At 39.8% G+C, this 25,275-nt stretch overlaps 1 protein-coding gene across 2 annotated transcripts in view; it reads left to right on the top strand.

Moving 5' to 3' along the window:
- Positions 1–25,275, top strand: part of RBM46 (RNA binding motif protein 46) — a 126,321-nt gene that overhangs the window by 56,291 nt on the left and 44,755 nt on the right. Inside the window, exon 5 of one of the 2 annotated variants that reach the window (XM_045055751.1) lies at positions 8,880–9,045. The exons of the other annotated variant lie outside the window; for it this stretch is intronic. Within the exon in view, the coding sequence (XP_044911686.1) occupies positions 8,880–8,920 (41 nt within the window). The 3' untranslated portion in view covers positions 8,921–9,045. Of the gene's footprint in view, positions 1–8,879; positions 9,046–25,275 lie in introns of those variants that run through there. 2 annotated transcript variants of the gene reach the window in all.

Below are 25,275 nucleotides of genomic sequence, written 5' to 3'. Positions count from 1 at the left end.
TGGCTCAGTCGTTTAAGCATCCGACTCTTGATTGGGGCTCAGGTCACGATCTCATGGTTTGTGAGTTTGAGTGCCATGTCGGGCTCTCCCTTGACAGCCTGGAGCCTGCTTGCAATTCTCTCTCTCTACCTCTCTGTGTGCCCCTCCTCCACTTGTGCGCTCTCTCTCTCTCTCAAAATAAAGAGATTCTGCTCAAGAGATGGACTCACATGAGCTTTGGAATTTGGAAGTGAGGTAGAGGCTGTCTTCCTACTGTTGTGCTTGCTGGTGAGAAAAGTTGGATAGATGTGTGTGCTTTGAGTAGCAGATGCCCCTGTAGGTATCAGCTTTGCAGGGGGGAGGTAGTTTTGGCGGCAGCAGCTGAGGTAAGAGTAACACCAGCACCTACCTGATGTGTGAATTGTGGCTGAGCAGCGTCACTTCGAAATCTAAACTGGCCGCTGGTGGGCTCCTGACTTAGGGCTCTGTCCAGCAATTTTTGCAAGCACTCAGTTTCCTGTATTCAATCCTTTTCTGCTTGAAGTATCTAGAATGGTTTCTGTTTCCCTCACTGTCTTTGGGATGGGACGGCCATCTCTACCCAATTGTTGGTTACCTTTACCACTCACTGAGTATCTGAAATTGTGAACATTTTTGTGAAAAAGTGAGCTCTAAGTTTGAAACCTGTGTAGCTCAGTGTAGATGAAATGTCAAATACATCTAGGCAAAATGCTTAAAAAGCTGGAAAAGAAATACCAATAGATCCTTACCTCACACGAATTATGAAAACAAAAAACCCCGACGGAGGAACAAATAAAATGTTTAAAGCTGAATCCATAAACATGTGTACTCCGAGATGGGAGAATAGTCCCAGGCAGAAAATGAGCCTCGAATTGTCAGAGCATTATAGGAAACAGTCCAAGCTATTTCACCTTCTCAGCCATCTCCTTAGATATTCTTGCTCTGTAACAATCAGAGAAGCCACAGCTTATTCTCCAGACCAGAGAAAGAGGAAGTTTCCCGCTTCATTCTTCTTTTTGCTTGAGCTCTGGGAAGGAGAACACAATGAGCGTTTCCTCTTCACCTAGGTTTGTTGAAATTTGTACAAAATACTGCACTTCAGTGGCCATTGTCTCCAAATTGCCTTTTCTCGGGCACCCTTTTCAGGGCAGTTTTTTCTCCTCAGCAGAAGTAATGACCTATTTCAGGATGTATCTTTCTATCACAGCTTGGGAAATTACCTAAGTTTTCCTGCTGGGGGCAGCATCCTACAGTTTATGAGGAGAAGAAAAAGGAAAATCTGCAATATCATAGCAACCTGGCTTGGTAAAAATGCGAGTGCTTTTTGAAAATAAAAAAGTTGCACGTGTGTTTGCTTGATTCCTAGTCTATGTTTCTTGGGTGAAGGATAACTATATCCTCATATATATTTTTTTTTTAATAAAAAAAGGACTTTAAAAGAATATGTGCTATCTTAAGTCAATCTTAGTTAATATTTATTGCACACACAGTGTTTGGATGTCTAAAAGCATAACTGACCACCTACTATAATTTGTTTATATGAAGAACTGGAGAGAGCTATCAGGACAGAGGAAAAGGTTGAAGGAATAAATGTGATATTCAAGGAGTATAATAGGGATCACCTTCCTCATGCATTTTCATCAGTGAAAACTTATTTATTGACTGCCTCTCATGTGTGAGGCCTTGTGCTAGGTGCCAGGGATACAGAAGCGAAAAATACAGTGTTTTTTCCTTCGAGTTTAAAGAGAAAAAAAAAAAATTAACGTTTGGTAATAAAGTATTTTAAAGATTTCTTTCGGGGTGCCCGGGGGGCTCAGTTGGTTGAGCGTCTGACTCTTGATTTCGGCTCAGGTCATGATCCCAGGGCTGTGGGAACGAGCCCTGCATTGCCTCATGCTGACCCTGGAGCCTGCTTGAGATTCTCTGTCTCTGTCTCTGTCTCTGTCTCTGTCTCTGTCTCTCTCTCTCTCTGTGTTCCTCTCTTTCTCTCCCTCTGCCCCTCTCCCCTGCTCTCACACTCTCTCTCTATAAAAAGGAAAAATGTATTAAAAAATAAAGACTTCCTTCAATATAATTTTTGAAATATTTGTTTTCGAGAGAGCATTGGCATGTCACTTTATCTTTGTGCCTCGAGAAGAGAAGTCACTTTTACTCTCTTCATATTTAAAAAAATTTTTTTTTCAACGTTTATTTATTTTTGGGACAGAGAGAGACAGAGCATGAACGGGGGAGGGGCAGAGAGAGAGGGAGACACAGAATCGGAAACAGGCTCCAGGCTCTGAGCCATCAGCCCAGAGCCTGACGCGGGGCTCGAACTCCTGGACCGCGAGATCGTGACCTGGCTGAAGTCGGACGCTCAACCAGCTGCGCCACCCAGGCGCCCCTACTCTCTTCATATTTTATCTGGTCCTCTACCACCAAATGGCAGCACCAGGAGGCCTTTGCCAGCTTGCTTTAACCTTCCTGTATCATTTGAGGCCATTTCTTAGAAAGATTTACTTGTGTGCGATTTACAAAGGGTCTTCACACCTATTTTTTTTAAATCCTCCTTCAGACCCTGTGATGTTAGCAGTACAATGAAGCTGAACTACAGTGAGATGAAGTGAATTGATAAGTCTCTTCTTTTCTGCCTCAAACCCCAGAGTGTTACCAAATGTCTTCTTAATATTTAGACCTTCTTTTTCTTCATACTATCCCTCTAGATATCCTGTGGCTAACGAAAACTCAACGCATCTGTAATCCAACTAACCACGTCTCTTAGTTCCTAAAATACTGATTCTCTTACTGCCATCAGTCACATCGTCTTCTCCTTGTACGTCCAGATATATCGTGCTTTATTTCTGGCCTGTTCAGCTGCCACTGCCGTTCCTCAGAGCCTGAACTAAGTTGTTGTTGTCTGTCTGGACCATTACGGTAACCTCTAGATTGAGCCCGGTATTAAAGACTGCCTCCCATAGACAAAGTTTGTAATTATATATTGTCAGCATTGTATTTGTTTGTTGCCTATTTCCTTGAGGGCAATGACCCAAGTGCATACAACATTGGGTATAATACGTTGACATTTCTTAATAACTGTTAGTTGAATGAATGTTAGAGTGATGGATGGCACTATAATAATAATCTTCCCACTGCCCACTTCTGATGATATCACCCTTGCCCCAAATCATCCATGACCAACCCAGGTCTAAACTCTATTGTCATTGTCTGGCCTGCAACTATTTTTCCACTTGTCTGATGTGGATGTGGAGAAAAGGGAACACTGGTGTACTGTTGGTAGGATTTTAAATTGGTAAAACTACAAAGGAAAACAGTCCAGAAGAGCCTCAAAAAAATTACAAATGGAACTACCATATGATCCAGCAATTCTGCTTTTGGGTGTATATCCAAAAGGAAACAAAAACACTAACCCCAGATAGCTACACCTCCATGTTCATAGCAGCATTATTTGTAATAGTCAAGACATTGAAACAACCTAAGTGTGTATCAAAGGATAAGGGAATAATTGAGTTATAATACATATACACAATGGAATTTTATTCAGCCATAAAAAATGAGGAAATCTTGCCATTTGCAAGACCATCATGGACCTTGAAGACATTATGCTGTGTGAAGTAAGTCAGAGAAAGACAAATACTCTATGCCCTTACTTGTATTTGGAATCTCAAAACAAATTAAAAATAAACTCCTCAAAAAAGGGATTAGACTTGCGGTTATCAGAGCAGAGGGTGACGGGAGGGGAAATTGGAGGAAGGTGGTCAAAAAGTATAAACTTCCAGTTAAAGATAAATAAGCAATACAGATGTAATGTACAACATGAGAAATACAGCTAACACTGCTGTATGATACACGGGAAAGCTGTTAAGAGAGTAAATCCTGAGAGTTCTCATCACAAGGAGAAATTTTTTTTCTCGTTTTTTTTCTTTTTATTGTATATGAGAAGACGGATGGATCACTGAACTTACTGTGGTAATCATTTCACATTATATGTAAACCAAACCCATCATACCTTATATGGTGATGTGGGTCAATTATTTTTCAAAAAAATTGGAAAAAAATTTTCATTAAAAAAAAAAAAAAGGATGGGTTCTGGAGCTAGATCACTCAAGGTGGGGCTGATAACAGAGACCCATCTCTGCAAGGTGGGGTGCAGATTGCTCCCACTGGTTCTCCAATGGTTAAAACTTTTACTAGTGGTTAATTGGGATGCTGTGCTGGCGAAAAGGGTTCCACTGTGCTGGTGAAAAGGGTGCTGTGTATCAGGTATTTGAAAAGTAGGGAGGAAATTATGATTTTAAGAACAGTGGATTTTGATGGCGCTGGGTAAGTTTGACTGATATTCTAGAAAATGATGATGAAAGGCTGAGAGCATTTTAATAGGCAATGAAAACTAAGTGTGAAAGCCAGAGGGCCTAGGTATCTTATAAAGAGGCTCTCATCTTCTAAAGAGGGAGCTCAGAGAAGACTGTGCAGACTGGCTTATGACTTAATTATCAGAGTAGCTTAACTCCAGAGAGGGTTAAACTCCCAACCACAGCAGGTAGATCCTGGTTAGCACCCTCTTTGAGAAAGAAGGGGACCTTGACACATAGACTGAGTGATTCCCCTGATCCCCAAATCTTTTTTTTATAAATTTTTAAGTATTTAAAAAATTTTTAAATATTTTAATTAAAAAAAAATTTTTTTTTTTAACATTTATTTTTGAGACTGAGAGAGAGAGAGCATGAACGGGGGAGGGTCAGAGGAAGAGGGAGACATAGAATCTGAAACAGGCTCCAGGCTCTGAGCTGTCAGCACAGAGCCTGACGTGGGGCTCGAACCCACAGACCACGAGATCATGACCTGAGCTGAAGCCGGACGCTTAACCGACTGAGCCACCCAGGCGCCCCTAAAATATTTAATTTAATTTAATTAATTAATTTATTTATTTATTTATTTATTTATTTTTAAAATTTTTTTTTCAACGTTTTTATTTATTTTTGGGACAGAGAGAGACAGAGCATGAACGGGGGAGGGGCAGAGAGAGAGGGAGACACTGAATCGGAAACAGGCTCCAGGCTCCGAGCCATCAGCCCAGAGCCCGACGTGGGGCTCGAACTCACCGACTGCGAGGTCGTGACCTGGCTGAAGTCGGATGCTTAACCGACTGCGCCACCCAGGCGCCCCTAAAATATTTTAATTTTAATCGTAATTCCAGTATAGTTAATATGCAGCGTTGTTTTGGTTTCAGGTGTACAATACAGTGATTCACCACCAATTCCATACATTACTCAGCCCTCATGAAGATGAGTGTACTCTTAATCCCCTTCACCTATTTCACCCATCCCCCTACCCTCTGGGAAGGGTGGTTATCTGTTCTTTATAGTTAAGAGTCTGTTTTTTCTCTGTCTCTTTTTCCTTTGTTCATTTGTTTCCTAAATTCTACATTGAGTGAAATCAGATAGTATTTGTTTTTCTCTGACTTGTTTTGCTTAGGATTAGACTCTCTAGCTCCATCCATATTGTTGCAATGGCAAGATTTCCTTCTGTTTATGACTGTACAATATTCCATTATATATATATACATGTATATATATACATATATATATACATGTATATATATATATATCGTATCTTCTTTATCTATTCATCTATTGGTGGACATGTGGGCTGCTTGCATAGTTTGGCTATTGTAAATAATGCTGCAGTAAACATAGGTGTGCATGTATCTGTTTGAATTAATGTCTGGTATTTTTGGGTAAACACCCAGTAGTGTGTAGTTCTATTTTTAATTTTTTGAGGAACCTCCCTACTGTTTTCCACAGAAGCTGCACCAGTTTGCATTTTGTCAGTACTGTTTTGATTACTACCGCTTTCTAGTATAACTTGAAATCTGAATTGTGATATCTCCACCTTTATTTTTCTTTTTCAAGTTTACTTTAGCTATGTGGGGTCTTTTGTGGTTCCATACAAATTTTAGGATTGTTTGTTCTAGTTCTGTAAAAAATGCTGTTGGTATCTTGACAGGGATTGCATTAAATGTGTAGATTGCTTTGGGTAGTATGGGCATTTTGGCAATATTTGTTCTTCTAATCCATGAGATGTAATGTCTTAATTTTTTTGTCATCTTCAACTTCTTTCATTAATGTTTTATAGTTTTCAGAGTACAGGTCTTTCACCTCCTTTTTAGTCCTAGATATTTTATCATTATTTGTGCAATTGTAAATGAAATTGTTTTCTTTTTTTAAAAAAATTTTTAATGTTATTTTTTAGGAGAGAGAGAGGGACAGAATGCAAGCAGGCGAGGTGCAGAGAGAGAGGGAGACACAAAATCCAAAGCAGGCTCTAGGCTCTGAGCTATTAGCACAGGGCCTGACATGGGGCTCAAACTCATGGACCATGACGTCATGGCCTCAGCTGAAATCAGACGCTTAACCAACTGAGCCACCCAGGCGCCCCATGAAATTGTTTTCTTAATTTCTCTTTCTGCTGCTTCACTGTTAGTGTACAGAAATGCAATGGATTTCTGTACATTGATTTTTTATCCTGCAACCTTACTGAATTCATCTATCAGGTTTAGTAGTTTTATGGTGGAGTCTTTCGGGTTTTCTATATATAGTATCGTGTTATCTGAGAATAGTGAAAGTTTTACTTCTTCCTTACCAATTCGCGTGCTTTTTGTTCCTTTTTCTTGTCTGATTGCTGTGGCTAGGACTTCCAGTACTATGTTGAGTAAAAGCGGTGAGAGTGAACATCCTTGTGTTGTTGCTGACCTTAGGATAAAAGCTCTCAGTTTTTCACTATTGAGTATGATGTTAGCTGTGGGTTTTTCATAGATGGCCTTTATTTTGTTGAGGTATGTTCTCTCCAGAGCTGCTTTGTTGAGGGATTTTGTCATGAATGGATGTTGTACTTTGTCAAATGCTTTTTCTGCATCTATTGAAATGCAGTTATGGTTTTTATCCTTTCTCTTATTGGTGCGGTACATCACATTAATTGATTTGTGAATATTGAGCCACCCTTGCATGCCAGGAACTAATCCCACTTGCCTGATCCCCAAATTTTGAGTTTCCAGATTCCTCTGAACTCTCTGAGCCTGAACCATCCCTCCCCCTATTAATAGCGAGAACTCTCCCTTTGTTGGAAGGTGATGCCGAGGTGCCCCTTGGTGTCTTATCTCTCCTCCTAGCCATGATGCCTGCTTCCAGAATTAAGTCTCAACATAACCCAGCAGGATGGGCTGGGCCTGATAAAGGAGAAGAGGGAGTGTACCTCAAATGTACTGTGAGACTTAACACATATTGGCAGGAGTCAGAAGAGTATGAATGGGACTCGGTTCTGAGGTGCTTGATCACGGAGGCTAGCAAAACAAAACATTGGTCAGTGGAGAGTATATTGGTTTGTGGGCATTCCTTGGTGATACAAATTTAACACCTCGGCAAAGAACCCAGAAGATGGGATGAACTTGCTCCTCGGGTGGTTCCTAGATGCTGGCTGGACAGTGATGCTCAAGCCGAAATGTGGAGAGGGGAAGTTGTGGGGTGGGTGGAATCGAGACAGAGCAGTGTTAGGAAGCTTCTCCTGGGCTGTAGACCTGGGCCTCCCTGCTGTTGAGGTCACTGCTACCACAGCTGCAGATCTTGCTGTGCCCCTCAGAGACTCTGTTCCTCAAACTCCTGCTTACCCAATCATGGCCTTTAGGTTTCTAAGGGCTTTCTAACTCTGGAAACCTCAACCTTGCTTTATTTGAATAGGGCAGAAGCCACTATAAACCTGCTTTGGGCTTGCTTCTCAGGTGTGTTTTTAAGGTTGATTTCCCTGTGGATCCCTCTCAGCAGATGCCCTGCGGCGGGGAGGGGGGGATTCAGACCTGAGCATCAAAAGATTTTAGGCTGGAAGATCATTTGGTAGGAGATTGCAGAGGACGTGAACTGTCTCTGGAAGTGTAAGAAGGGACCTAGAAATAAAAGGTATGGTTTGAGGAACACGGCAGCCGTAGTAGAGCGTGACGGTAGAATGACAAGCCCTGGGGTGGGATTGCCACTCAGAGGCAGATGGTGCAGGGCTTCAAAAACCAGGCCGAGAAGTCTGGGGTGTCACCCAAGGGTGGTGGGACAAAAAGGAGGGCTTGGTTTGAGCTGCAACAGCACCAAGTTATACCTTACTGTAGTCAGGAGAACGATTTGAAAGGGAGGATTTTATTAAGCCATTTTTATTATTTTATTTAATGTAACATTTAGTTAATAGTTGTTAAACAAATATATAAGTAAATAAGCATTTAAAACTATAAATATGTCTATATTGCATATGTTGAGTATGTAATAAATTATATTTTTATAAGCAAAAAATAACATTTATTAATTAACTTTTTAGTAGAAAGCAGGTGTTGAGGCATTGTGGGTGTGGGTGTCTAAATAGCAGAGAAGATCCTTGCCTTCCATCTAATCTAAATAAGACCCGGTGGCCCCGTGAAGCCATTGTTAAAGCTGAGCGTGCACCTTTGTTTTTAGCTGACAAAACAAAAGTGGTGGTAACAGGCATAATGACTCAGAGGTGTGTGGATTAAGAGAGAGGCTGGAGGAATTGAAGGATTCAAGGCGAAGTGGGTGCCTCACAAGGTTAGAGCCTTGGCATTGGGTGTGAACGTGGGGCGCAGCAAGGGCCATCGGCACACGTTTGTAGTTGGTGGTGCAGCAGTTGCGGAATTAGCACAGCAGGCAAGAAGGCCGGCTGCCTCCCAGCCTGGAGTGCTATTTGCCTTCCTTACCTTCCTGTCGACATTCTGTCTTTTAAAACTCAGCTCAGTTCTCCAAAAGCCCTTCGCGATTCCAAGTTGAACTTGAGATCTCTCCTCAATTCGCTGCGTGCATGTCTAGGTTACTACCTAATTCTTTCTCCTCCAGGCGGAGCCCGCCGTGAATGCGCCTGTCTTCACCAGGGTTGAAAGCAGGAAACATGCAGTTTTGCATCTTCCGTTGCTGAGCACAGCCCCAAACACCCAGAAAGTGCTCAAGAAGGATTTCTTTCTCTCATTGGAAAGTGACTCACATCCCCAGCTGAAGAACTGGTATAGTAGTAGACTTGTGAACAGACTCTAAGTCCTGGTCTTTCCCAGTGTGCTTTTTGCAGTCTTTGCTACATTTTGCAAGGTCGGTTATTCGTGTCTGCGTGATTGCCTTTTCCTCCCGCCTTGACTTTTTTGGTTTTTGTTTTTTTTTTTTTTAAGTTTATTTATTTATTTTGAGAGAGAGGGTGAGAGAGAGAGAGAGAGAAGGCGTGTGCCCGTGAGTGAGCTGGGGAGGGGCAGAGAGAGAATCCCAAGCAGGATCCATGCTGTCAGTGGAGCCTGGTGTGGACATGACCTGAGCCAAAACCAAGAGTGAATCACTTAACCAACTGAGCCACCAGGTGCCCCCCTGGCCTTGAGATTTTAGTTTTATGTTTATCTTATCTGGTTGTAATAAATTGATGTTGGTAAATTTTCTCAACTTTTGTGGAATGAGGCAGGATACAAATAAATGTTTAAAAATAGCTTCTTAAAATAAGTAATGAATATGCACACCCTTCCATTAAATATGGAGCTCTGTGAAAGGAGGCCATTATAAAGGAACATGATTGGTACTAGGTTCTCCAAACTGTAGGACTAGACCTGAGAAATCTTCAGAAGGAAAAGAAAGCTGCTCTATAGGCTACGAAGTTTGGTAATCTGTAAGGACTGGGCTAGGAGCATGTTGCCGGTCTCTGCTTTTGTGTTCATGCTGGTTAAGTTTCTGAACATGTCATCCTGAACTTTGTTCTTCTTACAGCTATGAGTCGGGTAGGAACCCACGAATGCATTATCCATTACAGATGAGCAATGAAGGAATTAAGCTTGACTGATTTCCATAACAAGTCAAATTAAATTCCTCCTATGCAAAAGGAATAGGTATTTAAGGAGGTTCAAGTTTGCATATATATTTAGTGATATTATTGGACCCCAGTGGGTAGATACAAAAATTCATTGATTTTACATTTGATTAACATGCGTTTCATTTACACGGCTTTGGAAGTTAAACTTTTCCTTCAAAAAAGCAGAAGAAATTCTGACAGTAGATCTGAAATTCTAAACCAACAGCCATTTTTCATAGACATGAATGAAACTTTAATTACTTAATAGAAATTAATAGTTATGTCAATACAAGCAGATGCTTCGCCTCAGTGAAAGTAGTACTCTTGCCAGCCTATGTTTCCGCATGCATAATTTCCCAGATTGATTAATTTTTTTTCCAGATTGATTAATTTTATGGTTTGTTTTGGAAGTAAAATCTGCTTTAGTGAATCTATCACTCTTGAAAAATTTTAACTTGTAAACATATAGCTGCATTGGCTCTCTCTTTACTGAAGGCATGTGGCCAAGCAGGTCTCCAAATCACACTGTGTACAAAATGTGGCAATAAAGTCACGAGTGACTATTATAAATAAATATTTTTTTCAACCTTTTTTTTTTTTTTTAATTTATTTTTGGGACAGAGAGAGACAGAGCATGAACGGGGGAGGGGCAGAGAGAGAGGGAGACACAGAATCGGAAACAGGCTCCAGGCTCCGAGCCATCAGCCCAGAGCCTGACGCGGGGCTCGAACTCCCGGACCGCGAGATCGTGACCTGGCTGAAGTCGGACGCTTAACCGACTGTGCCACCCAGGCGCCCCTATAAATAAATATTTTAAAAGTTGTTTTCAGATCCGCTGTGTGGGCCATACAAGAAAAATTAGCCTCATTATTTCACTCACTTCTTATTTATAGCCTTAAACATAATTATTCAAGTTTGTTCGACACATCCATCCCACTACCTGCAAATGACTTTTGGACTTTTCACAAACCACACACCCTTTCTCAATTGATTAACACCATCACTGAGACTACCCTTGAAAGCTGGCTCTGCTTCTGATTCATGTTATTGCGTAACATACTGTCTGGCTTATGGTAGTTGCTCAACTAGCAAGTAAGTATCTGTGCATCTGAAGAAATTCCTCAGGAATTCCTAAACCTCTTCAGTGCAGAGAATGTATCTTACATTTATAAGATATCACATAATTTAGCAGTAATGCTCCACAACTGAATTTTGTACATTACATTTTGAGCTGGACGTGAAAACAGCTTATTTATGCAAGTCCCTCTACCATGTGTGGAAGATTTAGGTGGAAATGCATCATAGCCAAAGCAATCAATGTAATACTAACACTTTTCAGTACTATAGAACGTTTTAGTTTTTCCAAGGTCTTTAAAATGTATGATTTCATTTTACTGTCATGAAAATGATGTGATATGAACAAAAAAGTAGAGGCAGAGGAAGATGTAGGTTTTCCGATGGAGACTAAAGCTTATGTAATTTGGGGGGTACTCAGTAAGAAAAAGAACAAAATTACGTAAGAAAATATTTATTTGGAATGAGGAAAGAAATTACAACAAATTAAAAACTTAAAAAGATGATAAATATCATAATCATCTTGGAAAGATATTTTTATTAATGACCTACCTGATTCACATATGTAGAAATTTTCCCTATATATCTGGCAGTACAATCTTGGATTGACTATTTATATGACAATTTAATATAATTTTTATAGAGATACAAGAACGATAATTCAATTTTTATTTTAGTCTGGTTGATTACTTTTTTATAGTTGATCATTGGGATACATAAAATATGTGACTTACACACAGTTACATTTGTGACTTACACACAGCTGCGTTTGTGACTCGCAGACTGCTACAGGATTGTGCCCTAAAAACCCCCAAATTGTGACAAATGCTATTTTGCTTCATTCTTAACATAAAGAAAACCACTTATGGCTCATTGATATTTGTGTAAATTGGATTATAAAATATATTACTAACAAGGGAAAAAACTTGTTTTGACTTTGTCAGTGTCCTCCAGCAAGTGAAGAATTATTATTATGTTTTCCTAGTAACTAAAGTCATTTAAATAAAATTATTCTATAAATGACGTGTAAATTAAACATTATACAAAAGTAAAAAATAAGACTTCACATCTCAGAAAGAGGTATAGAATTTGAGTGACTATTTAACTTTTCCTCATCTTGCTTAGTCCTGAAGAATTTTGAGACAGTCCTGATTGATTCTTACAATGCACCCTATGAAACACATTTTAAATAGGTGGGAAAATGAGGCAAAGGAAGAGAAGGCTATGGGGAAGCCAGATGAGACCAGGACAGTGACTTCAAACAAAGATAATATACTAAAGATGCTGCGGTCTGTGAGTTCGAGCCCCGCATCGGGTTCTGTGCTGACAGCTCAGAGCCTGGAGCCTGTTTCAGATTCTGTGTCTCCCTCTCTCTCTGACCCTCCCCCGTTCATGCTCTGTCTCTCTCTGTCTCAAAAATAAATAAACGTTAAAAAAAAAAAAATCTCATTAAAGATCCAAGCCTCGTGCCCTTGAATACTGTATTGGTTGAGCAAGTTACTCAACCCCTCTGAACCTTTGTCTTCCTCTCATCTATAAAATGAGGACATTAGTAACAGCTACCTCATGGAGCTTTTGTGTGAGGATTGAATCACTTAATATATGTAAGGTACTGATATTAGGTAATATTGTTCCTTGGATTGGAAGCTTCAACTAGAACTAAGGTTTACTATTAGTAACTCCTTAAAATAATGATCAGCAGACAACAGATTTTTTACAGTGTAGGTTGTTCTACTCGACTGTTCAAGTTTCTTCAGAATAATAGAACCAGAACAACCTACCACAACGATAATTTTTCTTTGTGCTGCGGCAATAACTACGTGATGTCTGTCTGAAGTCAGCTCGAAGGTCTGATTTTGTTTGAAGTGGAGTTCTGTCCCATAGCCACAAAATACTTTAAAATGTATTCTTCCGGGGCGCCTGGGTGGCGCAGTCGGTTAAGCGTCCGACTTCAGCCAGGTCACGATCTCTCAGTCCGTGAGTTCGAGCCCCGTGTCGGGCTCTGGGCTGATGGCTCGGAGCCTGGAGCCTGTTTCCGATTCTGTGTCTCCCTCTCTCTCTCTGCCCCTCCCCCGTTCATGCTCTGTCTCTCTCTGTCCCAAAAATAAAATAAAAAACGTTGAAAAATGTATTCTTTCATGGCTACCTGCATCTGTTAGCCACATTTCAGAGACAAGGGGGAAGGTGGAGAGAGACATAGAGGAAAAGACGTGTCACTGTCTTCTTATTTGTTATTGTCATGCAGTCAGTGGCTGTCCTATTGGTTACTGTTTCCCAGTACACCCTGCAATGCTAGCACGCAGTATAGACCCTCAGGCGATGTTTGTTAGGCTTGAATTTAGTGATTGCGAATGTTAAGAAAGTGTGCTCCAACAGTCGGTTTTGTTTTAAAGAACCTATTTCCAGCTATCTTTTCCCAGGCAGTTGCACACGTTATTAGCTTCTAATGGAAATATTGAAATAAGAAGCTTTGCAATTTATTTTTAAAATCTTATTTTATTGATTGATAATAAAATGTCTTTTCCAAAAGGTGTTTATGCTAGTAGGGTGGGGGAGGCAATTGAAGAATAGGTGAAGTTTCTGCCAGTTACTCTGCTCCTCTCTTAGCCATTGTCTTCATCTGCTTATTCAAAACTGGATTGCTGACGTACCTGCTTTCAGGTGTGCAGGAAAGGAAAAGGGGCCAAAGTCTGGAAGGGCCAGCTTGTCTATAAAAAGGAGCTGACACAGAAGTCGTACACACCCCTTTCTCTCACCTCTCATTGGCTCAAGCTGTCGCAAGGGAACACCTGGCTGCAACGGAGACCTAGAATTGTAATTGTTGGCTAGGCAGGTGTATGTGGGGAAAGAGCAGATTTTGAAGGGACACCTTTGGCATGACTATCTTAAGCAGCATAAATGATTTTTCTATTGACAGTCCTCAAAACAACACAGGCGTCTTCTTTAGGTAGTAAACTTTAGTGTATTCAAAAGAAACTCAAGTGCATGACAGCATTGAAGAGAGCATCCCTGTGTGAGTAGATGGTCAGACTGCTAGGTAAGAAAGAAACCATTTCATCTAAACAGCTGTGTGTGTGTGTGGGGGGTGGCTCTCTTTGTGAGAATAGTTTAGCATTTGCCTTAACAAATTTAGAGATAAGGACCTGGGAATGGGGTACTGTCGTAACAAAAATAAGGACATGTTTCATCTTAGCAGGCAAGTGGCAGGTGACAAGGAAATAGATATTGCAGTCTGGAATGCTGTTGGCCATTTCTCATCACATAATAAAACATTTGGTAAAAATGGGGCGCCTCGGTGGTGCAGTCAGCTAAGCATTTGACTTTGGCTCCGGTCATGATCTCGGGGTTTGGGAGTTTGAGTCCCGCAGTGGGCTCTTTGCTGTCAGCACAGAGCCCACCTTGGATCCTTTGTCACTACCCCCTGCTGCTCTTTCCCTGCACACGCGCTGTCTCTCAAAAATAAGTGAACATTAAAAAAAAATCAGGTAAAACTGTCTATTTTTAAATAAAATCTCTTAAAAACCAGGAATAATAGAGAAGATAGCATTCTTATTCTCCAAAATAACTATAGCTAACATCACCCTTACTGGTGAAATGTTGAATTATTTTCCTTTGTGATCAAGAAGAAGACAAGTATGTTTGCTGTCACCACTTCCATTCAATAACTTTACTTGAGATTCCAGTGAGTTCAATAGAACTAGAAAAAGAAATAAAAGGTACAAGGATTAGAAGAAAGAAACAACACTGTCATTATTCAGAGTTTTGTGAGCGTTTGCAAGAACAACAGACATGACTTGAATTGTACAAATACCATTCACAACAACATCAAAAATATGGACTACTTTGCAATAAACCCAACCAAATATGTGCCAGCCTTCTACAAATAATCTTAAAAGACTTGTTTGAAAGAATACTGTAAAGATGGAGAGATACGTACTATGCTTATAAATTGGAAGACTAGTATATGGAAATGCCAATTAATCTAGAGAGTCAATGCCATCTGAATCACAAACCCCAGAAGGCTTTGTGTGTAACTTGGCAAGCTAAGTCTAAAGTTTATATAATATACAAAAGGCTGACATTGCCCTAAAGAAGAAGTTGGTAAGATTTGTTTACTAGCTACGAAAACTTTTTTGACAGCATAGTAACTTAGGCAGCATGGTATTGGTATGGAAATAGGCAGGTCAGTGGAATGGACTAGAAAGCTGAAAATCATAGCTACACACATAAGGGTGCTTCCTATTTGACAGAGGCAGCACTACAGATCAGTGGATATAGGACACAGTTTATGATAAATGATACTGAGACAAGTTGATGTCCATGTGGAAAAATATGAAACTTGATCGTACTTCATCCCATACTTAAAAAACAATTCCAAAGGGATTAACCTCTCCGCATGTTTTATTGATTCTAAGAGATACACGTTAATATCTCTTTGTCTGAAATCAGGATGTTTTCACAGTCAATGACACCATAGTTTACTTAGCAATAGTTTTTCTTTTTTGTGTTGAATATGTTAGTGGTGGATCTTATATATTTTTTTCTTTTTAAAAGTTTATTTATTTATTTTGAGAGAGAACAAGAGAAGCAAAGAGAGAGAGGGAGAGAACCCCAAGCAGGCTCCACACTGTCAGTGCATAGCCTGACATGGGGCTCGATCTCAAGAACTTTGAGATCATGACCTGAGCTGAAATCAAGAGTTGGATGCTTAACCGACTGAGCCACCCGGGTGCTCCTGTGGATCTCATATCCGATGATGACTTAGGTTTGATGAAATATGGTGTAACAGTTTGAGTCTGATCAGGAAAATAAAAGTCAATCAGTATTTCAAGAATAAAACATGTTGATACAGGGAATTAGGGGCTTCTAGCACCAATGGGAGGATTAAGGAAGTGAAGAGCTTGAAAGCTCACCAGTAGGCAACTGAAAAATCCCAGGAACCTCCAAGAAGCCACTGCAGCTTCTCGGGAAGCCACTAGCCATGATCACATGTACCTAGAGATCTGCATAATTTGAAGACATGCATTCCTATGACCCTTTGATGGTATTAGAAAATTATTATAAGAAAGAGATACATTCAGGCTAGAATCTGGTCCCCATTGCGTATTGTGTGCATATTGGGAGAGATGTAAATAACATATAAAAACTTTCTAGTTGATACCTTTCTGGAACATGAAGAGCCACTCTGGATCAGATAGAAAAGTTGCTCATCGCTCAGGGATCCTGAATTTTGAACCAGCCACAGTAACTGTATGGGACTTTGAACACTTTAGGAAAAGGGTCGTGTGTTGCACGTGTAGGTAGAATAACGTGTAGGATATTTGGGTGGACAGAGGGGCAGACCACAGCAGACTGCAAGTTGTCTCTTCTTCCTGGATATGTGGTAATTCATATAGAGACTTTATTTATAAGTCTTTCTTGCAGATAGGTATGGTCATGTGACTAACACTGAACCAAGGAGATCTGAGAAGAATAAGTGACGTTGTTAACTTACATCTCTTCTCCAACTTAAGGACTAGTTACTTTTCCCAGACAGTTATCCTTTTCCCCCTGCAGGAACTGGAACAGAGACATGCCAGACCTGGCTATGACCATGAAAGCAAGGACAATGCCCTTGGGAATGACCAAGCACAGGTTGCAGACACATGGATCTCAGAATGCCCATGTGCAGAAGAGAGGTCCTGCCAACCTAGAACAGAGTAGAGTATAATGTGGTAGAGAAGTAATAATCTTATTTAGGCCATGCTGTGTTGTGGTCTCTGATCTATTATATCAAAACTATTATCATTGACAAATACAATGCATGTGTCATTGCATTAAAGTCATTTTTGTAGTTATTTTACTATGCAATAAATTCTGCAATAACCTTTTAGTTCTTGAGACCATTTTAAAATGAGCAAATCCAAAGTCTTATACTTGAAGTTTTCCCATGGTCCTAGGTTTTATATGAATGCCTCTAATCTTGTATTCCCTAAACTCCCAATAGATGATTAACTCAGACAACAGGGATTGGTTTTCATTGTATAGCTTTATAAACAAGTCCAAGGACATTGCAGAAGTTCAATAAATATCCTTTGATTGATTAGAAATGCTGGAAAAGGAATTTCAAAGGAATTTAAAAAATAAACTTAATGAAAATAAAAAGAACCACCTTCTTCAATTTTAGATAAAGAAGTTAATTTTGGCCTGAAGTTTGAAGTTCCTTACTGAAGCCATTCTTTTAGCCATTAAGAGATGGCTCATTTTTCACACTGATGTATGTTGGGTTCTATTCTTCCCAACCATAAAGCAGTTTTTGACCATCATTACATCTTTGATAGCAATAGATAATTCTGAAGTTTGTTTGTAGGTCAGAATTTTGTATATTATGATGTTTTCCATTGTTTGCTTTAATTTTCCTGAGATGTTCTTTCTGAGTTTTAAATGTTTTTGGTGGCTTTCATCACCTTCTTCAGCTCACTCTCCAAGCCATCTTCTTGAGGATGGATCATTCCATGTTAAAACTGCATATCTCTCCCATATCCACATGCCTGATCCCCATTTACCTCTCTCTATTTAGTTTCCACTGCACTTACCATCTTCTACATGCTATGTGATTTACTTATTACAGTTGTTGTTCTTGTCTGTCTCTTCCCACTAGAATAGAATGTCCATTCATGTAGGGATTTATATCTATTTTATTAACTGAAGTATCTTTAGTACCTAGAGTGGGTGCTCAGTAGATAATGGCTTAATAAATGAAGAACTTCCACTCTGTTAAAGAATAATTTGATTTAATTCTATTTAGATGAATGATTGAACAATTTGATACTAGGAACCCTAAAACTATGTTCTATTTTTAAAACCTGAGTTATATATTTTCAGGAAAGATATTCAAACAACAAAATGAAGTTGAATTTCTTTTCTATGTATTATTAATTGCTTTGCCTAAGAAAAAAACAGATGGTCACTTGCCAGATTAAGGACTATACCATTGCTATTTCAGCCCACAGTTTTACCACACATGATGTTCACAATCTGAACATGTTGTCCCATGTTTCTGTTCATAAGAGAAGATTTTTGTACTCTGTGCTGCGTTGACTCTGTGCAACTGCATCCAGTTGGTTCTGACAGGTCAGTAGCACTTCTAAATGATGAGGGTTCCATTTCTGGGATTGCTGTGTTTCCACTAGGCACAGGGGCTAATTCAATCCTGCAAGTTAAATCTCACGTATAATCAGGAATATTGGGGTAAAAAGGGGGAGAGAGGCAAATAAGTAACCATTGTTACTGTCTGGATGGCAGGGAGCCATGCCCAGTGCACATTATCATATGGGTGCGATTTAGTGTTGTCTTATTTTGCATTCCTGCATCTATTTATACTCTTGGATCCTTATATGAGTAGCTGACATTTATTCACTTACTAGTGCCAGATACTGTTTTAAACATTATATATCTATCTATCTATTTCTATCTATCTATCTATCTATCTATCTATCTATATGTATATATATGTATATAGTACATACATGTATATATAGTTAACTCTTCTCAGCAATATGATGAATTAGATATTTTAATTATCCCTTTTTTATGGAGACATAGAGACAATTTACCCACGTGCACATGGCTAGTAAATGGCAGAGTTAGCATTCACACCAATAGTCTTTGCCTCTAGCCCATGCTCTCAAATGCTATCCTAGTATGAGATTATTATTTGAGTTTCCTGTTCAGAGGTTCCCTGATGCCCGTTAAATTTACTTCCATTGCCAGCCAGCACTTTCCGTGCTCTGGCATCATTTTGTCCTCCTCTGCATCTGCTAACATTCTCTCTGCTTCAAACACTCTGTTTCACTAAAGGGTTTATTGCCGTTTCCCTGCCTGCTGTGTTCGTGGTGATTTACTTTTTTAAATCCTTCATCAGAGACTGTGTGATATGTAGGAATGTGTTAATTATCTTTAATCCTCATGGACAGTGCTTAGTTGCCCGAAGAGGGAATACACACTTCAGGGATGGTGAGGTGGCATTCAATCAAAAGGGCACTTTCAGAGAGAGAGAGAGAGCTCCTATGAGCTCTTCAACTATCTTTAGCTCTAATCAACCCTAGGCGTTTTGTTGATTAGCAAAATGAATGTTAGAAATTAGTTTTTGCTAGTGAAGTGAATTGTATTCTAGATGTGTGAATTAGCCTTAAATGTGGTAGAGTATAAGAATTCAGTAGGCCCAGAAGTCACCCACCCTTTGGTATGGTGCCCATAGCCTGGTTCCCAAATATTACCTGTGGGGAGCCTCCTATTCAGAAGAGTCTGGTTGTCTTGACGAGATTTTTGGAGTGATTGGTGGGGGTGGTTTGGAGCTGACAGCTAAGAAAGAATTCTTGAAGACGTCTTTGGTGCAAAAACATGATTTTATTAAAGCACGGGGACAGGACCTGTGGGCAGGGAGAGCTGCACTGGGGTTGTGAAGAATGGCTGGTTATATACTATGGAGTTGGAGGAGGTGAAGTCAAGGGGAAGTTTTCAAGGAGATTTTCCTATGCTAAAGAAGAGGCCTAGCTATTGTTAAGCTAAGGTTGTAGTTCCCTCTGGCAAAGCATTAACATTAAGACAGGGCATTCCTGGAGAAATGTTCTACTCTGCCAGCCTCAAGTATTTGTCAGTGGGCTGTAGGTTATAAGGGAATTTAATTTACCTGCCATTTCCTTCTTGTCTTTGTTCCCCACATCACTATGGAGGGGAGGGTGATGTGGGGGCTCCAGGAAACTGAGTCTACAGATTTCTAGAGATTAGGCTATTGATAAGATTGCCCTTTTCTTGTAATTTAGTAAGATATTTGTAAACTGATGGAGACTCATGTCCTGTATGACTGTGATCCCTATCAGTTAGCCATTTGTTTTTTTTCCCCCCTCCTTTGTTTTTGGGAAGCCAGGAGTGCCTGAGAAATGTCACACACATCCCACCTGGAGGGCGTATGTGTGCCAGCTTGTACTTTGCCCTCAGCCTGTCTTATGCTCCCTCATCAGTCTCAGGCGAAACAGAAGGTTCCTTGACACAGCCTTTGAAAAATTGTTAGTTTCCAATCTAGTGACCCTTTTGATGAGGATGCGTGGGGCAAGCTAAGGGCAAACACAGTACAGGCTGACAGCACGCACCCCCACCCCAGGTGGAATATGTGTAATATTCCTCGAATACTCCTGGCTACTCAAGAACAAAGGAAAGGGATTTAAGTGCTTGCCATGGTAAAGTGGGAAACTAAGGGAAATAAAAAATTAAATTCCCTTACTGCCTACAGCCCATTGACAAGTCCTTGAAATAGGCAGAGTGATCTTCCTCTAGGGCCTCAGCTGCCTCCATGATGACACTTTGCTAGGGGCAAAAGGGAATCTTGGCTTAACATTATCCTGATCCCCAGGATCCTGTAAGTCTACTTTAACATGTAAAAATTCCACTGGAAACTTCCTTTATCTCAACTCCCCCAGGATATATGCTGGCAATCCTACTCCAAGTCTATGGTCCCCTGATATACATCTAAAGGATCTCATGACTGAAGTTTTAGTACACGGTAATAAATGGTGTTTTCCTAACAGCAGCTAGCTCCTCAAGGTCCTGGGAAACTTGCTTCCAAAATACCTTAGAGGCTTACTCTATCCCTAACTCCTCCCAACCTGAAGGTATATAATCAGTTACCCGTCACAACCCCAGCGCAGCTCTTTCTGCCCACGGGTCCTGTCCCCATGCTTTAATAAAATCACCTTTTTGCACCAAAGACATCTTCAAAAATTCTTTCTTGGCTGTTGGCTCCAGACCACCCCCACATCACCCCAAAACCCCATCACTTTCATGTCAGCTATGTCTGGAGCACCTAAAAAGACAGCTGAAACTTGACCTCATAAAATAGGTTCCTATGTATTTATTTGTCTGTTTGCTAATAAATGTTTGTAGGTGTAGACAAATTCAGTTGGGAGTTAGTTTTTTGGAAACTGGTAGTGAGATTGAGGAGGCTCCCTAGCGCCTTACATCTAATAGCCATTACCTATCACTGGTAACAGATACCTATTTTAAAATTCTAATTATAAATGGCCACATTGGCTGCATGAGTTTGGTACCACACCTGTTCCAGGTTCATTTCTCCTTTTTAAATTCTTGTCTTTAGTATTGTTTCCTGCTGAGGTACTGTTCATCTCAGCCACACGTTTCACAGAACATTTCATCTTTTTATTTCATGGCTCACCTCAGAATTCCACATTCTCATGAAGGCTTTGCTGACTCTTTCAACCCTTTCTCATCATTGAGATGGGCTTTTACTGCAGTTATATATGGCACACATAAAAAAATCTTTTGATCCTACACAAATTTCCCTGACAGTGTTCATTACCTGACTGAGATACAACTTAATTGAGGAACAAGACTCACATTAAGGGGATCCCAGTTGGTGATAAGGCCAATCCCAACTGGGAGCCATTCCTTTGCAAAGGAGTAAACAGTGTTGCTGCTTTGCTCTCAGACACCTTCGCCCTTTCCTCCTGTGGTGTTTTTTTTTTATCATGGTTCTTTTTTTCTCTTATTTACCTTTGGAGAGTTTGAACTTTGATAGAAGCAAAATTACAAAGTAAAGGCCAAAGGTGATAGAGAAAAATAGTTCTTGAATATGTGGATTCCAGATCAGAGGAGAAAGATTTTAATCCACCAATTTATTATTTTTAACTTGCGGTAACATGCAGCACAGAATCTTCTGCTATAAAAGCCATATTTGTTACTGAAATTCTTAAAAATTGTTTAATGTTTATTTATTTTTGAGAGAGAGAGAAGAGAGAGAGTGAGAGCAAGTGAGCACAAGGGGGGTGGGGAGGGGGCAGAGAGAGGGAGACACAGAATCTGAAGCAGATTCCAGGCTCCAAGCTGTCAGCACAGAGGCAGGGTTCGAACTCATGAACTATGAGATCACGGCCTGAGCCAAAGTCAGACGCCTAACCAACTGAGCCACTCAGGCACCCCTATTATTGAAATTCTTGAAGGGAAACAATTTTGTGTAGTGAATCTGAAGTTATCTATAGCTTCATTCCCTTCTCTTTAAATTAATAGTTTTTACAGATTTTTATTATTTTTATTTTCATTTTGTTAATGTTTATTTAGTTTTGAGAGAGAGAGAGAGAGAGAGAGGGAGAGGTAGAGAGACAGGGAGACACAGAATCTGAAGCAGGCTCCAGGCTCTGAGCTTCAGCACAGAGCCGGATGAGGGGCTCAAACTCACCAACTGTGAGATCATGACCTGAGCCAAAGTCAGATGCTTAATCGACTGAGCCACCCAGGCACCCCTTTTTAGATTTTTAATTAAAAGTTAAGATTTCTTAGGAACTTTGTTTTATACATACACATATACATATGTAATTTTATATATTCCATACTTACACACATTTATAATTATTATATAATTATGTATATACATATAATTTCATCAGCAAAGGCCACATACCATTGTGGTTAAGAGTTACATCGTTTAATAGTTCAAATAGTGTTGATTCAATGGATTTATAAAGTCCTTAAAGGATAGGAACCTGTTGAACACTTTTTTTAGATTTTCCTTATGCCCAACACAATCCTAGGCACAGGGGAGAAGGAGACAGGAGCAACAGATCCAGTATTAAGACTTAGTCTGTCTAGCATTTTAGGTAAATTCACTGACAGAATCAACTTCGTATATGTAATTATTCTTCTAAACATTTTGTAAACCTGCCTGATTTCTTATAGCATTGTACCTCACAGTAACACATAAGAACATTGAGAACTTGAGAATATACAGCAAAAAAACCTGGTGTAAGAGCCAGATCAAATAATAGATTTAGCTAATAGAATTTCTTTTATTTTTTATTTTATTTTTTATTTTATTTTTCAACGTTTATTTATTTTTGGGACAGAGAGAGACAGAGCATGAACGGGGGAGGGACAGAGAGAGAGGGAGACACAGAATCAGAAACAGGCTCCAGGCTCTGAGCCATCAGCCCAGAGCCTGACGCGGGGCTCGAACTCATGGACCGCGAGATCGTGACCTGGCTGAAGTCGGACGCTTAACCGACTGCGCCACCCAGGCGCCCCTAGCTAATAGAATTTCTAAAAAATATAAACAGAAGGCAGGTTTTCTAAAATGTCGTGGTTACTATGGGCTTAACTACTTTATTAGAAAGAGCATCCTTGTTGGGATGAGCACTGGGGGTTACATGTAAGTGATGAATCACTAAATTCTACTCCTGAAACCAATACTACACTATATGTTAACTACCTTGAATTTAATTAAAAAAAAAAAGAGTGCATTTAATTTGTTTCACCTGATTTCATAAATAATTGTGTTGTTCCTACTTATAACTTGATCTAATGAACAAACAAACAAACAAAGCCCTAATACTCACCAGCTGGGCAATGTAGGCTAAGTCATGTAATACCTCTGGGTTTCAAATTTCACCATTTATAAAATGGGAGCAGCACTATTCCATGAGTTAATGTGAAACCAGCCAGCACTGTGCCCGGCACATCACTAGCAATCAGCGGTACTAGTTTGCTGGGAAACAAGTTGAAATAACTTATTCAGGGAGTTTTCCTTAATTGTATCAGATTATCAGTTATTGAATACTAATTAGAAGCAGCATTACCGATGGGGAAGAGTGTGGACATGACCACGTGCACATAGCAGTACTGGTGACCTTGGGCAAGGTCCTTAAGTTTTCTGTGCTTCAGTGTCATCGCTTATAAAATGGAAATAATAAGATCACTCTTGTGTTGAGGATTAAATCATTTGATGTACAGAAAGCATTTAGAACAGTGCTTGGCAATGGCAGGCACTCAATGAATTTCAGGGAATATTAAATTACATGCACAGGATTGTATTGGCAGTTTTAGAGGATAATAATTCTCAAAGATGAATGTGATTCAGTTCTTTTTTCAAGGAGTTTATAATCTATTGTGTACTGTAGGAGGGAGAGAAGCTAGCCTGGTTAATCAAATATTGAATAAGTATAAAATGTGATACAAAGTAAAAAGATAATCTGCTGTAAAAATGGAGACTAAGGAGTCAGAGATTCAGACTAGGCAGAGCAATGAGAGCTTCAAACGTGGCAGAGGCATTTGAGTAGGCCTTAAATGATAAGAATTTTAATAGATAGTGGGAAAACTTCAGCTTGAAGAATCAAGCTGTGATTCAGCTCAGAATCACATGAGCATGGGGTCTTGAAAATGCTTGGAATGTTTGGGAAATAGGCATGGCTGGAATGTAGGAGGCATTAGAAAATGTAGGAAAAGGGAGGATGGGAATCAGGTAAGGAGAATGTTGCATGCAATGCTAAGAATTTATTTATTCATGAAGAATGGAGGCTAGCTCCTTTCCCTCCCATAATATGCAATATATTATAAGCCTTTTGGAAATAAGAACTGACTCACATTCATCTTTGAGAGTTATTATTATCCACTACAACTCCTAGTAATTTTTAATGAGAAACTTTTTTTAACCTAATCTTTTTAAAATTGAGTTAATTGTAGATTCACATGCAGTGATAAGAAATAAACGGAGAGATTTCTTGTACACTTTGCCCAGTGTCCCTCGATTGTTAACATTTTGCAAAATCTTTATTAATAAAATACCACAAGTAGGGATATTGACATTGATACAGTTCACTCATCTGACAGTATCAAATTTCTCCAGTATTATTCATTCATGTGCATGTGTGTATTAAGTTCCTCCCCTGTGTGTGTTTGTGTGACCACAGTAAAGATCCTGAACAGCATGATGCCGTCAGCATCCCTTGTGTTGCTTCTATAACTTAACCCATTCTCTTCTGCTCCCTTCCCCCCCATTGCTGGCAAATACTAATCTGTCTTCCATTTCTGCAATTTTTCTAACCTATTGCGATTGACCTTTTTCACTCAGGATAATTTCCCAAATTTATCATAGCTGCTGTGTGTGTGTGTGTGTGTGTGTGTGTGTGTGTGTGTATCAATAGTTCCTTTCAATTGCTGAGTCGTATCCCCTGTATGGGGGTACTGCAGCTCCTTTCATCACTTATCTGTTGAATGACATTTGGGCCGAATATAGACTCTGTTGATTACAAATAAAGCTGCTACGAACATCCACACCCAGGTTTTTCTGGGAACACAGGTTTTCATTTCTTTGGGATAAATACCTTGGAGTGTAAGTACTGGGTCATATGATAGTTACATGTTTAGATTTTTAAGAAACTGCCCAACTGTTTTCCAGAGTGGCTGTACCATTTCACATTTCCATCAACAATGCATGTGTGATCTGATTTCTGTGCATCTTCAGCAGCATTTGGAGCTGTCATTCATTTTTATCTTAGCCATTCTGATATGAGT

Source organism: Felis catus, chromosome B1, assembly GCF_018350175.1.
Source record: "Felis catus isolate Fca126 chromosome B1, F.catus_Fca126_mat1.0, whole genome shotgun sequence".
Lineage (NCBI taxonomy): Eukaryota > Metazoa > Chordata > Mammalia > Carnivora > Felidae > Felis > Felis catus.
This window is presented reverse-complemented; position numbering and strand designations above follow the sequence as displayed.